This window comes from Halichoeres trimaculatus, unplaced genomic scaffold (genome assembly GCF_033239565.1).
Source record: "Halichoeres trimaculatus isolate MK-OKI-2021-1 unplaced genomic scaffold, fHalTri1.1 fHalTri1_scaffold_7, whole genome shotgun sequence".
NCBI classification, from domain to species: domain Eukaryota; kingdom Metazoa; phylum Chordata; class Actinopteri; order Labriformes; family Labridae; genus Halichoeres; species Halichoeres trimaculatus.
The window spans coordinates 2,367,505-2,383,092 of NW_027437185.1; the positions used below are offsets into that span (position 1 = coordinate 2,367,505).

The following is a 15,588-nucleotide window of genomic DNA, read 5'->3' on the forward strand; positions in this document are numbered from 1 at the left end:
AGGCTTCAATAAAACATTATTATGCAGCAAAGAACAGAAGGGGGTCTGTGGAAAGGGCGCGTGGAGGGTCAGATTAGTGGGTGATGTGTGCTCACAGAAGCTTTCATCTGTGTGAGGATGAAATCAAGAAGTATCTGATAACAGTATCCCCCCGCGTTTTAAACAACAATGTTCCAAATAAAAGCCTAATTTTTACATTTTTTATTCATTTATTTATCTATATCATTTAAGATGTTTTTGACTTAAATATTGGTTAATGTGTTGTTTCTTTGGGTTTCAGCAACAGATGTGCCAGGGGAAATTGCGCAGAGGATTGCTCCACGTTGCAATCCCAATTTTCTACCCAATCATGACGAAACCCATGAGACACAGCTTTGATAAATATCTTTATTTTAATCCAAGAAAACTGACACAACTGTTGCAGGGTGTAGGGTTTAACTCGCCAAAATGTCACGCAGCGTGCGCCCAGTGCGCACAGAGAGCGGATAAGTTAGATGCCAGCTTCACTATAAGCCTCCAAAACAAACTGACAACAAAAGCTCGCACAGATGATGAGATGTGCTCATGAGATGATTTTACAGGAAGTGTTTTGCGCTCGTCATCGCATGTTTTCTTCGTGGGTTGGTATTCTGACAGCCACAACTTTACGCACACATGACAAAAGAGCCGAGTTGGCACACGTTGTGAATTGAAACCATAACAATGTAAGTCTGCCGCGGGTCAGTGTGCGCCTGTGTTTTCGTGTCTGAGCCCAGAATAATTCCTCCTCTGGCCGATTGTTGTGGCACACTTTTAATGCCAGGGTGTCCTCCGAGCCGGTGAGGGAGGGAGGAAAAGGGGGAGGACGGGGCTACCATCAATAGTCCCTCCTGTGCTACTTGAAGGAGGCCATTCTGGTGATTTAGGAAGAGATGGGGCGAGGGAGAGGGGGGTGTTTTTTGTGTGGAAAAGAGACGCAGTTTGGGTGAGGGGCGGGTGAAGAGAGGGGCTGGAGCAGAGCGCACGGAGCAGGGCGCGCACACACACCCCCACACACACACACTCCCTCCTCCCTCTTCGCCCTCTCTCCCTCACTCTCTCGCTCACTCACTCTCACACACACAGACCAGGAGAAAGCTGCGCCTATTCTTCGCCCAGACATTCACCCTCACTCACTCAGAGGCGCACACACATGAGGCGACGGGCATATGTCGATATATGCAACAGATCTGTCGACGAGGAGGGTGCCGCGCTCTGTTGATGTGTGAGAATCTCTCTGTTGATAAAAACAGAGTTGATTTTCTTTTATTTCACATTTTTTATTCTTTGATTTTGTCACCCTTTGCGGAGTTTTCTTTGCGGAGCAGCGAGCAGCAGAGGAGGATTGAACATGCCAGACGTCTAAGGAGGACACGAAGTCTTACTCCCAGTTTTCACCCTCTGTGGAAGTAATCGCCACAGTGTGCGCGCAGAAGATGGGGGCGAAAATGATCCAGACCAAAGGAAATCTATTCACTTCGGCACTACTCAGAGTCCTGCTCCTGGCTGCGCTCGTTCACGGCGCTTCTGGTAAGACTTTGAAATACAAAGTTTACGAGGAGCAGAAAGTGGGCACTGTTATTGCACGGCTAAGAGAGGATGTATCCGGGGTTTTGTCCAAACTACCGACTTCTCTGACCTTTCGGTTCCGCGCTATGCAGCGAGGGAGCACTCCGTTTTTGTCCGTCCGGGAGGAGGACGGTGAGATCAGCATTGGCACCAAAATCGACCGCGAGAAGCTTTGTGAGAAAAACTTGAACTGCTCGATTGAATTCGATGTGGTCACTCTCCCGACGGAGTACCTGCAGCTGTTCCATGTGGAGGTAGAAGTACTGGACATCAACGACAACTCTCCGCACTTCTCCCGCGCCATCGTGCCCATTGAGATCTCCGAGAGCGCATCCGTGGGGACGCGCATCCCGCTGGACGGCGCCGTGGATGCGGACGTGGGGGAGAATTCCCTGCACACGTACTCCCTGACACCCAACAACTTCTTTAAGATCGACGTGAGGACGCGCACGGACGGAGCCAAGTACGCAGAGCTGGTGGTAATGAGGGAGCTGGACCGAGAGGTGCAGTCCAGCTACCAGCTGCAGCTCACAGCCTCGGATAACGGAGTTCCCCCAAAGTCTGGCTCCACTCTGCTCAAGATCAGCATCTCGGATTCCAACGATAACAGCCCAGCATTTGACGAGCAGGCTTATATCATCAATCTGCAGGAAAACTCCCCCCTTGGGACTCTTATCATTGATTTAAACGCCACTGATCCAGACGAGGGCACTAATGGGAAAATAGTCTACTCTTTCAGCAGCCATGTCTCACCAAAGATCCTGGAAACATTTAAGATAAACCCAGAAAACGGCCACATTACTCTGATTAAAAAAGTGGACTACGAGGCCACGGCCTCCTACGAGCTGGATGTTCAGGCTCAGGATTTGGGCCCTAACTCCATCCCAGGACTTTGCAAAATTGTGGTGAAGGTGGTGGACGTAAACGACAACAAACCTGAGATAAACATCAATTTGATGACGCCCGGCAAAGAGGAGGTGGCCTACATTTCAGAGGGGGCCCCTGTGGACACCTTCATCGCTCTGGTTCGTGTTGATGACAGTGACACAGGGCTCAATGGCGAGGTGGTGTGCAGGCTGCACGGACACGGACACTTCAGACTGCAGAAGACCCATGAGAAGAACTACATGATCCTCACCAATGTGTCCTTGGACAGGGAAAAGAGGTCTGAGTACAGTCTGACAGTCATAGCTGAGGACCGGGGCTCCCCCAGCCTCTCCACCATCAAACACTTCACCGTTCAGGTGCTGGATGAAAACGACAACCCTCCCAGTTTTGAGAAAAGCCGATACGAGGTGTTTAAGTCGGAGAACAACTCACCTGGAGCCTACCTGATGACCGTGGTGGCCTCTGATCCAGACCTGGGCACCAACGGCCAGGTCACCTACAACATCATAGATACTTTGGTCCAAGGGAGCCCCATCTCCACCTACGTCACTATTGACCCTTCCAACGGCGCCATCTATGCCTTGCGCAGCTTTGACCATGAAGATGTCAGCCGTATTGCCTTCACCATTCAGGCACGTGACGGGGGAAACCCTGCGCTGTCCACCAACACCACCGTCCTGCTTACGGTTCTGGATGAGAATGACAACCCCCCCATCATCCACTCCCCCTCCCTGCGGAATCACACTGCCGAGCTTCCCGTGTGGAAGTATGCGTCACCCGGTCAGCTGGTCACCACGCTCAAAGTGACAGACAGGGACGCCGGCGCCAACGGTGAGGTGAGCTGTGCCATCACCGGCGGCAATGAGGACGGACTGTTTGTGATGGATGCTCGGCGATGTGAGCTCAGAACCAACGCCAGCCTGGAGCAGGCTCCGAGGGACGTGATGGAGATCAAGGTGGAGGTGACGGACAGAGGCACCAGCCGGCTGTCCACGGGGGCCCTCCTCAGGCTCTCCCTGCAGGAGACCATGGACATCCTCCCTCCTCTCTACCCCACCGGCTCCAGCCAGGCTCCGCTTGACCTCTCCCTCATCGTCATCATCTCTCTGGGCGCTGTTTGTGCCCTGCTGCTCGTCGTCATGGTAATGTTTGCCACCGCCCGCTGCAACCGGGAGAAAAAAGACCCCAGGCACAACTACAACTGCCGTGTGGCAGAGAGCAGCTACCAGAACCACCCCAAGAAGCCCGCCAGGCAGATCCACAAGGCCGACATCACCCTGGTCCCCACTGTCAACGGAACCTTGCCTGTCAGAGCTCACCCACGCTCCCCCTCGGCCTCCCCTACGCCTGAGAGGGGGGGCACCCTGGGGAGCAGGCAGAGCCATCATAGTCGACAGTCCCTGAACAGCCTGGTCACCATCTCTTCCAATCACGTGGCAGAGAACTTTGCCTTGGAGCTGGCTCACGCCACGCCGCCTGTAGAGGTAAGACAGAGATTTAACGTCCAGAGTTTCTTTGGAAATATTTCTTGATGTCTTAAAATGAAAAGATAAACCAGGTGTGATACTCACGCCCACATTTGATCAGCCGTATATTCAGTATTTGTTCTGGATTTATCCCCGCTCCCATATTCTGTTGCCTTCAGCCCTTTGTGTCGTATTTTTGTTGACCATCACATTCAGTAGCAAATCACAGTCATGCTGCCTCCCTCCACCCCTCCCCCCAAACATTGTCTTGTGGCCTTGCTTGTGTGACTCCATTCATTTCCCCTCTTCATTTTTTCTTTTATTTTTGTCCCTTTTCTCTTTTTTTTGTCCTCCTTTTGTTTCTCTTGGGATTGTAGCAAGTCTCACAGCTTCTGTCCATGCTCCATCAGGGCCAGTACCAGCCACGACCCAGCTTCAGAGGCAACAAATACACCCGGAGCTACAGGTACTGCACACCAGTCTTTTGTAAACCGTTTTTACCTCACAACCTGGAAGCTGTGTGGTTCAGAGTCAAACTCATTACACTTGCATAATTTGATGTAAAACCTGTCCTGCAGAGCGCTCTCTGCCTCTCAGTGCCCCACACTGTGGTCTCCATGTAATGATATCACTGTGAGTCAGACATCTTTAACACCTGTCTGTGATGCTCTGTGCAAAGGTACGCCCTGAACGAGATGGACAAGTTCAGTCTGAAGGACAGCGGCCGTGGAGACAGTGAAGCCGGGGACAGCGACTACGAGCCTGGCAGGGAGTCCCCCATGGACCGGCTCCTTGGTGAGGGCTTTACTGAGATATATGCTCCTGATGGCCAGCACAGATCGCATGCAGGTACACCCCTGGCCCCCCCATCCACTACACCCCACAACCCCCTCCCTTTATCTCCCTTCATATCCCAGCACTCTGTGTCTTCGTCATCTAGATCTGAATCAAGATGCAGAAATTTAACAACCCATCATTCATTAGAAACAGAAAAGCTTTTACTTTATCAGATAAACTACAGATGAGCCACTGATTGGTCTGCCAAAGCAGCACAAAGGAGTCAGGAAACAGATAACACTAACAACAAGCTTACAGATCCCAAGGTGACGTCTCAAGAACACCTTCAAATCCAGTAATAATAACAAAGGCAGGTATCAGAACGTCTTAGATGTAGGAACAAGCCATCTGAATTGTCTGTTGATGATATGATCACCAAACACTGGACAGAAGCTCCAAGCTTTCTCAACCTTGGGGTAGCAACCCCCTCTAGAGGTCATATAATGATCACAGGCTGGGACGGATTTCAGTGCTGTGCTCAGATTATTCTCAGCCAAGACAATGACTAACGCCTGGACTCTGCACTTTTTATGATAATAATTTTTGTGTTTGTGCAGTTCTGTCATGTGATATGATACATGTACAGTCTAAAGGTTATAGCTTTGCCTGCTGAAATACTTATAGTATACTTTACTTGTCTGTAATGTGAGTATGTTCTCATTTTTCTTTACGGAGGTTTCAAGCTAAGTTCATTTGATCAAACTGGACTAATGTTACTGAGTGAACATAGAGCTCGTGCAGTAGAGCAGAACAGAGAAGTTTCTGGAAAATGCATTTAAAAAAATTGGAAGAAAATAAATATTCAGGGTCTCTTGAGAAGTTCTCCAAAGTCTTTTACATGTCAGCCCTCATTTCATGACTTAAGTAACCGTGAGTGAGGAGGAAACACAGTGGATATGAGAGTCTACTGTACATCGTGATGTTGTCTCCCAGGAGACAATATTTTTGGTCTATGCTTCACAGCACGGCCCCGCGTTCTGTGCCTCGTGGCACAGACTTTGTACCTATTAATTTTTTCAGTGTTTAAGGGATGTTCGATACCACTCTTTTTCAGACCGATACCAAAACAAGCATCCCTCAGAGCATCAGTACCACTAGTACTTTTAATACATGAAGTGTCAATTAACAGTGATGGATCATTTTGATCAGAGACAGCACAGTCACTCTGACATCATGTCCAAAATGAAACACAGGAAACTCTCTCTGAGTTTATGATTTTTTTTAATAAACTGACGAAAGAGCAAAATAAAACCAACAAGTGTCAGAATTTAGTTTTTTTTTTTTTTTTTTAATAAGCTGAAGTGCAAAATAAAACATTTTAACTGTTAACTCTCCCTGGTTCATTCATGTTGTCCGAACGGGACCTGGAACATATTTGCCTTGGTGTTAAACTGCAGCAAGTAGCAGCAACTACTGGTGAGGAGGACTTACTCAACACAAGATTTTTTGCCTTCGATATCCACTGCTGGAAACAGCTTGTTTTGGCTAATTTTAAAATGAAGTGTAAAAGGAATTTAGTTGAAATTCGACAGAACAAAATCTTAATTCAGAGCAGAGTCTCCATATCTCATACCCTGCACTCCCTCCTCACTCACAGTTACAACAGTAGTTTAGATCAAGTCATTGTAGTTGCCTAGTCTCAATATAGATGTAAAGTAAACTTAACCTAATACTGTTTGTTATATTAACATTTTTTAGTGGAATCAGTTTCCCAGTTTTATGTACACTCAACTTCTCACATTTTACAGTGTAAGGTTAGTTTGGTGCAGGTGTTCCATCAGTGTCTATATGCCATCTCTGTATGAGGGTTTGATTAATTGCCTGGTGCTTCTGATGCCTGCTGAAGTAGCTATGGATGCAAAGTTAGAGAATCCCTGGGTTTGATGCAGAAAGTACATCTTTCCCTGTTTATCAGCCACACATGAGCACAACATGCATGACTTTTCTGCAATCCAAGCAGCTGCATGTGCATCAGTCTTGCAGGTTTGTGAATGATGCTCTGTCATGTCACCTTTGTATCCCTTAAATGTTTGAAGAAACTCCACAGGTCCATCCCTTCTCTGCCCCCTGCATGCAGCAGCCCTTCTCTCCTAAATCTACTTAACAACTAAGAACTCTGAGCAGCTGTTGCACGCTGATTGACCTCACAGACTCAAAATATTTTCCCACCTAGCAGTACACCTCTGGCAGCTTTCAGAGACTAGTTGAGCTGGAGAGACTTGGTCATACTCTCTGTAAAACTCAGCCTGTCTTAGTTAACGCTGCACAGGTTGTGAAGCTGCAGCAGCTTCCTTCATCACGCCGTCCCTCTCCTCCCAGAGCTCCCCGCTTCTTTCCTCAGCCAGCTTCCCACACACAGCCATCACTCGACTCTGCATTTGAGCTACATCCCAATTAAAGTCGACCCAGACGGGCAGACAATCTCATCACTAACACCTCCTCACTGCCGCCCCTCCTCTCTCCCGCGCTTCCTAGCTTTGTGGGGGAGCTCTGCTCGTTAGTCACTCTCCTTTCCCCACCTTCAAGCCTTCACTTTCAGCCATCCGAACTGAAGCCCTTCTGCTCTTCTGATGAAAAGGAAGCATTTAATTGCCATGTGACGAACAGTTGCTATGGAGTCAGCGCAGAGTTGCGCTCATGATTAGGTCCTGAAGAGCATAATTACATCTCAAAGCTCACCTTTCTCCTTCTGTACGTTCGCCCGCCTCCCGCCCCCGTGTCCACTGCAGCGAGGATGATTTGGAGCAGCGTTTAGTCGCTGCCCTGTCATTATGGCTGAAAATGGTAGCCCTCCCCTGCTCAGGGGGGAGACGAAGGTAGAAAGTCTTTGTTTGCAGCTCATCTAGATGCAGAAGATTTTACAGCGTTTATCTGGGAAAGCAGCTCCGGGCTTGAATTGTCGCACACTCAAATAAACCCTTTGAAATGCTTGAATTCTCTGAAACAGCAAAATTAGTGGAACTGTCTGACATTTACTCAGAGTTTCTGTTTTTGTCTCTGGGAGGATATGCAGAGCTCTGGTAAATACACTTATTCCCTTTCTCTGTGAGTGTGAGATTAGAGGATTATTATCAGTCCCATGTTGAGTATTACAGAACATTCAGAGCCAGGATGTGTTTAGTCTGGCTTATCTGAATGACTGGAATTAAGAGGGGGAGCTGCCATCCAGCTATCCAGCCCCTGAGACAAACGTCTGATGACATGTGGACTCACTGACGGGCTGTGTGCTGCTGTTTCTGTCTTACATTCACACTCTGCCTGTGTTACTGAAGTTGTCTTATCATTAGTGAGGAGACAAAGACGTGGCTGGACTTTCAAACTGCTTCACTGAAGTCATCCCTCTTCTCGTTTACCTGTGATATAAGCTGAACACATCAGTCAGCTCCCACATCAGGTCAGGTCCAAACTTTGACAGATCTCTGAGGGATAAAGCACAGGGGATCAGGATGTACTGGACATGCTGGAACTACAACAAAGAAATGGTGTCAAACTTGTCTTCATCTGAGATGCTTTGACCTCTCAAGCTCTCAGAGTGCTGAGCACAGTTTGTCTCTGATAACTTTAGTTAAAAATATTCTCCCTGTCGAGCCTGACCCAGTTCTTTGTGCATAATGAATGAGGAGTAAACAGTGCTTTCACCTGCAGGCAGACTGGAGGAAGACTTGGAGTGTACAACTAGGACTCTTTCAGTTTTAGATGTCAAAGTCTGTTTGTTTACCTGCAAGGAGCTTTATGGGTCCTCATGAGGAGGAGAGTTAAGCCCAGTTTCCACCAAGCAGTTCTGCTCTGTTCCTTTCGGTATGGCGCGCAGGACAGGTCCCCAATTCCTGACCTGTTCTGTCCCCCCTTTTGGTCCCCTTTTGCTGGAGTGCCAGACCAAACTGATCCGACCCCAGACAGTGGAGCTAGAAACACTGCAGGGGTAATAGAGAACAACACATAACCCTGCCATGGTTAAATCTCCAGTCGACCTCCTAAAAAGAACTTTCTTTTTGTTTGGTAAAGGCCTCAACAAACAGGTCTTTGTTGGATTTATCATCATACCAAGAAGAGCACAGTTGATTGTAGAAACGCAAACAGGATTGATCCAACCTGTACCAAACTGTACTGATCCATACCAGACCACCTGCTGAAAATGTGGCTTTTGACTAAAACCAGAACAGGTCCCCAAATAACCATCCCACTTTTAAGCACCCTTCTGTTGGGGCACCAGACAAACCAAGCTGACCCCAGACAGTGGAGCTAGAAACACTGCGGTTATAAAGAACCAGACATCACCCTGCCGTGATTAGATCTCCAGTCGAATTCTTGAAGAGAACTTTCTTTTTGTTTAGAAAATGGCGTCAGCAAAAGAGTGAAACTGCTGTCCAAACAAAACTGCGTTGTGTTTTTCTTCTTAATAATTCATTGGTGGGGCTCACTGTGTCACGCTGCTGTGCTGTCACACTGTTACATAGCTGACGCAGCTAGCAGCATGTGGTTGGCTGCAGAAATACAAACAGGATCAGGCTTTACTCATCTGACCCGTACCAAACTGTACTGCTCCATACTGAACCACTTGGTGGAGCCACTGATAGGACAGGTATGGGAAGAGTAAGCTGAGCTTTGAGTTTGAAGACAAACAAGAAACTAAAACCGCAGAATGAATCAGCTTCTGCTTCTTCCTCCTCTGGCAGTCAGGACTTTACTGTCCACAGAAGTGGAAAGTTGTCTTTGGCTCGACATGCTGCTAAGACACAGATCAAATAAATCATGATTCAACGCCAGAAACAACACACACAACTCATGGAAATATTCTTGGCTGCTCCAGCTTTCTAATGCGTTTAATGAATTCTTTTCATGGGATAAACAATGAGACATACTTTGTCAAGCCCAGCCTCCAGACATTTTCCATTTACTACAAGCTCTAATTCTCAGGACGGCTTGTTTTCACTTTCCTCTGCTCAAACTTAGAGAAACTTGCAAAGAAAGGGTTGGAGAGTCCTTTTAAGTGTGTCCTCAGCCTCGTCTAAATCTGTCTGCCAGCACTGGTTGCCTCTCCCTCCGCTCTGTGGATAACACAGCCCTGACTATGTCTTATCGGGTTTAAAAAAGACAAAATTTGATAAAAGAAAAGCTCTCAAATAAACAAACCCACCACAAGGAGTGAGCCATGTAGACTGGAGTCCTGAATAAAAACTAAGTGATTTATTTGGATATGAATCATGACTGTGTAAGTCAGCTGAATTGACACTGCAGTCAGTCTTACAGGCAGGCTTTCAGTAAATGTTTGCCTGATGTATTCTTTCTTCTCATTTCTTCTCATTTTACTCGCAAATCACTTGGGTTAAATCTTTCATTTCCCTCCTTTCATCAGAAGGGCCTCCACTCTGCCGCTGCCCCCGTGCTGTTTTCTCCCTTCCAGTGCAGCCAAACGCACTTTTCATCTGCTCTAAGATGTATTATGAATGCTCCTTTCATGTTAATGAGGGGATAATGAAGTCCCTCAATAGCACGACTGAAAAGCGCGGCGCTCCTTTAATGAAGGCTTTAAGTTGGCATATTTGATTTGTCTAATTTATTCTTCAGAGATTTTCTATTTGAAGATTTCAAATTGAAAACAGAGACTTGAAAGGGAAAAATTCAGGGCTTTTAGAGGAGGAGTTATTTTGAATGGGTAATAGGCATTGATCGGCCTTGCTGAATTGTCTCTGGATGGTAAATAGATTGGAAGGAGCTGGAGCAGCCGGGGCTCCTGCAGAGAGCCTTTCAGACTAATAAAGGCAGAATCCCACCTTGTTTTCAGAGACGGTGCTGCAGGAGCACCCAAGGAGGCTGCCAGAGTGAGAACAATGAAATCAGACGACAGGACTCATCTCTTTCACTCGTATCAGCATACATCTACATCTCCAGGGTTACTGCATCAGGAATGATCGGTGGTTCTCTGTTCGCTTATGTCTCTTTTTCTTCTCGTCCTTGCAGCAATGAGGCTCTGCACAGAGGAGTGTCGTGTCCTGGGTCACTCAGACCAGTGCTGGATGCCTCCCCTGGCCTCTCCAGCATCCTCCTCCTCAGACTACCGCAGCAACCTCTACATCCCCGGGGAGGAAGCCCGCCAACCCACCGACCTCTCCCAGGAAAAGACCCCTCAGCCCTGCACTGACACTGGTCCCGCCCGCAACCAGAGCTTCTCCACCTTCGGTAAGGACCTGGGCAGCGAAGATGGCGACGAGGAGGAAGGGGGTCAGAATGGAGAGGGTGGGGCTGTGGATGAAGACCTGTGTGGGACCACGTCGTTGCTGTCAGAGATGAGCAGTGTCTTTCAGAGGTTGCTCCCTCAGGGTCTGGATTCTTATGTGCAGGTAAATGAGACCCAGAAGGGGACTAGCCTGAGTGGAGTGGGGGTCCCCATGACGGGATCTTTAGATCGTAGGAGGGGGCACCTCCCTGGAAAGTCTAACCCCTCCGTCCACCAGCAGGGTGTTGCAGCCTGGGCTGCCAACACTCACTTCCAGAACCCTGGAAGCAGCATCGGCCCGTCCGGCCACCACCAGGGCAGCTACCACACCCTGAAACCCAGCACCAAGCTCAGCTCCCAGAGCGGCTGCCATAAGGGCTCACAGGCCCCCAAAAACAGCCCCCAGAACAGTGGCCACGCCCCCAAACCCCACAGCAGCCCCCTGCTCACGGCGCTGGTCAGCCCCACTCTGGTGCAGCCTTCCCCGGCTCCAGTGCAGGTGTCTGTGCCACTACCCGGGCCCTCCTCCAAGTGGCTCCCAGCCATGGAGGAGATCCCCGAGAACTATGAGGAGGACGACTTTGACTCGGTGCTGTGCCACCTTCAGGGCAAACGCAGCGACAGTCGGCATGAGCTGGTAGACGCCAGCGAGCTGGTGGCCGAGATCAACAAACTCTTACAGGATGTCAGGCAGAGCTAGACTTCCTGTTTCTTACCCTCTTTATTTATTAAACCCCCTCCATGACCACCTCCCTCACTCCAAAACAAAGCCGAGGGAGTGTTGGCGGCCAAGAGAAAACTGAAGTACGGAGGAAAAAAAAAAAGACCTGCAATTGTCGTTAAAGTTGCATTTATAATGTAATAAATGTGTTTTGTGAATGCTAAATATCCAAAAAATGTTTGTAATTGCTGGTTTGGTACACAATGTACACTATGTGACTGTATTTATCTTTGTATTTTAAAAATACATTTGTATATTTATATTTATAAAAAAATGTGTACATAAGTTAATCAGAAGTCTATTTTTATATTTTGAATGCATGTTGAGTACAAAACTGTTGAATCAAGACTTTGACATGCGATCGACATTCTACATATTTAAATGGTCTTTTTTTAATGTAACTCTTTTTTTGTCTCTTCTATGTAAACATGAGTATATTAATGATAAACGGACACTTGTCTTTGTGGATTCATGTGGGGAAAGGGACGTACACAATAAAAATAATATACTAATATTTATACATGTGGTTTGATTTGATGCTTTATTTATTTATGTTCTGTTGTTTATTTATTGTCATAACTTTTCTCCAGAAATAATTTTAAGAATGTGATTGATATTAAAAAATAATAAAGAGTTAAAAAAACACAAAGCAGTTCGACTTCAAGGTGCATTTGAATGCTGTGGTTATGTCACATTTTGTAGATTAAAACCAAATATCCAGTATCTACCAGCTCCTGTGTGTGATAATAAACGCACTGTTTTTATTATGTACAGTATTCTTTCCTGTAACGTCAGGCTAGTGTTATCAGTATGATTATTTTTGGAGGGTGTTGTACTGTGCCTGCTTTAATCCGTTTTCAAATTTGGTAGACCGACTATTTTTGGTAACAAGGACAACAAAAACAGACAAATTTAAAAGTGTCCCACTTGGCTCTGGAAACAGTTTCATTTTCACACTTGAGGACAAGAACACAAAAAGATAAAACTGAATAGATGAGTTTCTGCTCGCTGAAATAACTCTTTTGTTGCACTCTGCTGCAATGTTTGGCCGGTACCTCTGACACAGTCTCACAGTCGAGGCTGGGAGAAACATGCAGACTGTCTCCAGCTGCACATCAGCAGACTTGGGGTCTCGTTTGCACTTTATAAGACTCCCCCTGCTCAGAATTAGAGAACTTTGAAGACTCCACAACAATCTAAACGACTCTATGCAGCTCGGGATTGTTTCCAGCCCCAGAAATACTCGGAGCAGCTTTGCATCATGTCAGCAGTCTCCCAGCCTCTGGAGTTCTTGAAACAAAAAGGATCAGATCTGATGTGGGGGAAATGTGCCGCTGAAGCAGACAGAAGCAGCTGCTGAGCACAGACTCTGAGAGGAGAGGAGAGCTTCATGGAGTCTGATAAAGATGCCTCCCTCCTCCACTGGCCTCACAGCTAGATAATGGGTGACACCTAGAGGTCGACCCAGTGCACTGTACACCAGTGCAGAAAGCCCTGACATGGAGCCAGAGCAGATGAACACATAGAGCCCCCTGCAGGACAAATCAGCACACTGCAGCTCTCTGAAACAGCTGAGTGGAGAGGCAGCAGGGGAAATTTAGCTCACAGCTCAAACATAGACACAGGGGTCCAAACCACAAAACTAAACCAAAAAAAAGATTTAATTATGAAATTAAAAAAAATACTGAAATAAAAAAAACTACTGCTTATGCAATGTGTTCCTTATATCATCAACATAATGCAGAAAATGAGTAGAATTACATTTCATGGTTCTCACTCTTCTTTAAGGTGCCTTTCATGATGCTAAACCTGTGTATTCTAAAGCACTTCATATCTCCAGACCCAGATAGCCAAAGGTGCTCAAATCAAGATATACATACACATATATGAGTGATTAAAAAAATGAGCTAACTACATGTCTGTTCTATGATTAATCATGATTAATCACACGTTTACCTTTGGTATGAGCAAACAGACTCAATAAAAAAGGAAATATTTTTGACGTGTTAATTAAGCACCATGAACAGTTTGTGTTAACAAAAATAATGTGCTTCTTGATGGAGCCTCATACAATGTATCCTGAAAGGCAACTCACAACACCTTTGTAAAAACCATGTCCTCAATGGTATCCCTGCAGAGTGTGCATGATACTTTGTGTTGGTCAACTTTTCTTTATCAATTTAGTTATCTTTTTTTTTAAATTGATTTTTCAATTTATTTTTCAATGAATTTATTTATTCATTTAATTTTTTCATTTATTTATCTATTTATTTTTTGTATTCAAATCTACTTGGACAAACTGCCCAAAATAAGTTGCCAGCAACATTTCAGGGATTTTCAGTCATTCTGAAAAGCAGATGAGTTAATTGAGTTAAAATTTTGGATCAGATTAATTATGATAATATTAATTCATATTAATAAGTTGGTCATCCCCCCCACCCTCCCCATATGGTCATAAATATTGTTATCACAAATTTCTTTAAAATATTGTGATATAATTTTGAGGCTGTATTGCCCAGCCCTACTCAGTGGTGTTCTACTTCAGTTGTTTGTTCTGTTGTTGATGAGAAGCTGTGCTTAAATCCTGACTTTATGAGAGCCTGAGAATATTTAAATGATGATATTCATTATCTAATAGATGTAATACTGGACACTAAAAATATTTATAGTTAAATGAAGTTGCGTTAAGAACCAAATCTTTCTTTCTTTTCCTTTTTTTTTCCTTAGAGGAAACAGAGAGATTGAGGAGCGTATGAGAGCTTCTGTGAGTGGTTTTCTATCTGTTTACCCATCTGCAAATTGTAAATGGGTTGAATTAAGAGTTGAATGCTTTGTGGTGATTTTGGTGACTAGATAGGGTTTTTTGGGGGGTGTTTTCATAAGTTTTTGTGGTCGACCGGCAGCTTGCTGGTGGCGTTGCATAACGCATGGGTCGCCCCAAGCAGGGTACTGAGGATTATATAAGCCCACACGCCAGCAACATTCATTTTTACTAAATTACAAATACAAAATCAGCAGACTACAGCTTTAACAAAAAAGAAAGATAGACCAAAACATCTAAAAAGAAAATAATTTAAATCCAAAATTTAACTGGGCAGTGCTAGTGCACCAAAAATAGTACTGTAAAAGTTTGTGACACACAAATGGTCTGGGAGCATGGAGTATTTGGAATATCAAAATGAAGACCAATATCTGCTGCAGAGGCCAGCCAGACGAACACTCATGGATGGGTGTAATCCATTGAATCAGTTTGATGAAAAACTTTCCAAGACCACTTTCGTATGTACAAAGAAGACGTATTGGAGATAACACCTTTTCTTGAGCATAGACTTTCTTCCATGTCTCAAAGAGAAAGGCCTGTCCCCGGTTCTCTCCAAGTTCTGATCACTTTGAGGTTCTTGGCATCTGGAACTTTTCATTGTGAAACTGGTGATTTATGTGGTGTCAGTGAAGCAACAGTGAGTAGAATGGCTCATAATATCCGCAGTGCCATTTGTGAACTGAGACATGTGTACGCAAGGTTCCCTGCCGCTGCTATGCAAGCAAACTATCAAGTGTGATTCTATGAATATGGGAACTTCCCAGGAGTGATTGTACAGATGGATGTGATGTTTAAATCAAGTGTCGATCAACTCCTGATGCTAAAGAGTACAGGAACCGTAAGAACTGGTTTTCCATCAATATTGAGGCTGCATGCACTCCCAATTTAGAGTTTTAAAACATTGTTGCTCATTGGAAAGGAGCAACACATGATTCAAGGATTTTTCATTATTCTCCATTGTGTGCTCAGTTTGAGCAAGGTCAACATCGGGGACTACTACATGGTGACAGTGGATATGCTCAGAGTTCCTATTTATTAACACCTTGGCTAC

General features: G+C 45.7%; 1 protein-coding gene across 3 annotated transcripts; it reads left to right on the plus strand.

The window, feature by feature from the left end:
* Positions 1-1,107: 1,107 nt before the first annotated feature.
* On the plus strand, positions 1,108-12,236 carry pcdh18b (protocadherin 18b). 3 transcript variants are annotated; one of them, XM_074674839.1, is made up of 4 exons: positions 1,108-3,959; positions 4,319-4,407; positions 4,621-4,790; positions 10,740-12,236. In XM_074674839.1, the coding sequence occupies exons 1-4, from the start codon at positions 1,455-1,457 to the stop codon at positions 11,693-11,695; spliced, it is 3,720 nt and encodes a 1,239-aa protein (XP_074530940.1). In that variant the 5' UTR covers positions 1,108-1,454; the 3' UTR covers positions 11,696-12,236. The 3 variants fall into 3 exon arrangements, with proteins under 3 accessions (XP_074530940.1, XP_074530942.1, XP_074530941.1); XM_074674841.1 differs by having other exon boundaries at positions 4,621-4,736; XM_074674840.1 differs by having other exon boundaries at positions 4,352-4,407.
* The last annotated feature ends 3,352 nt before the right edge of the window (positions 12,237-15,588 follow it).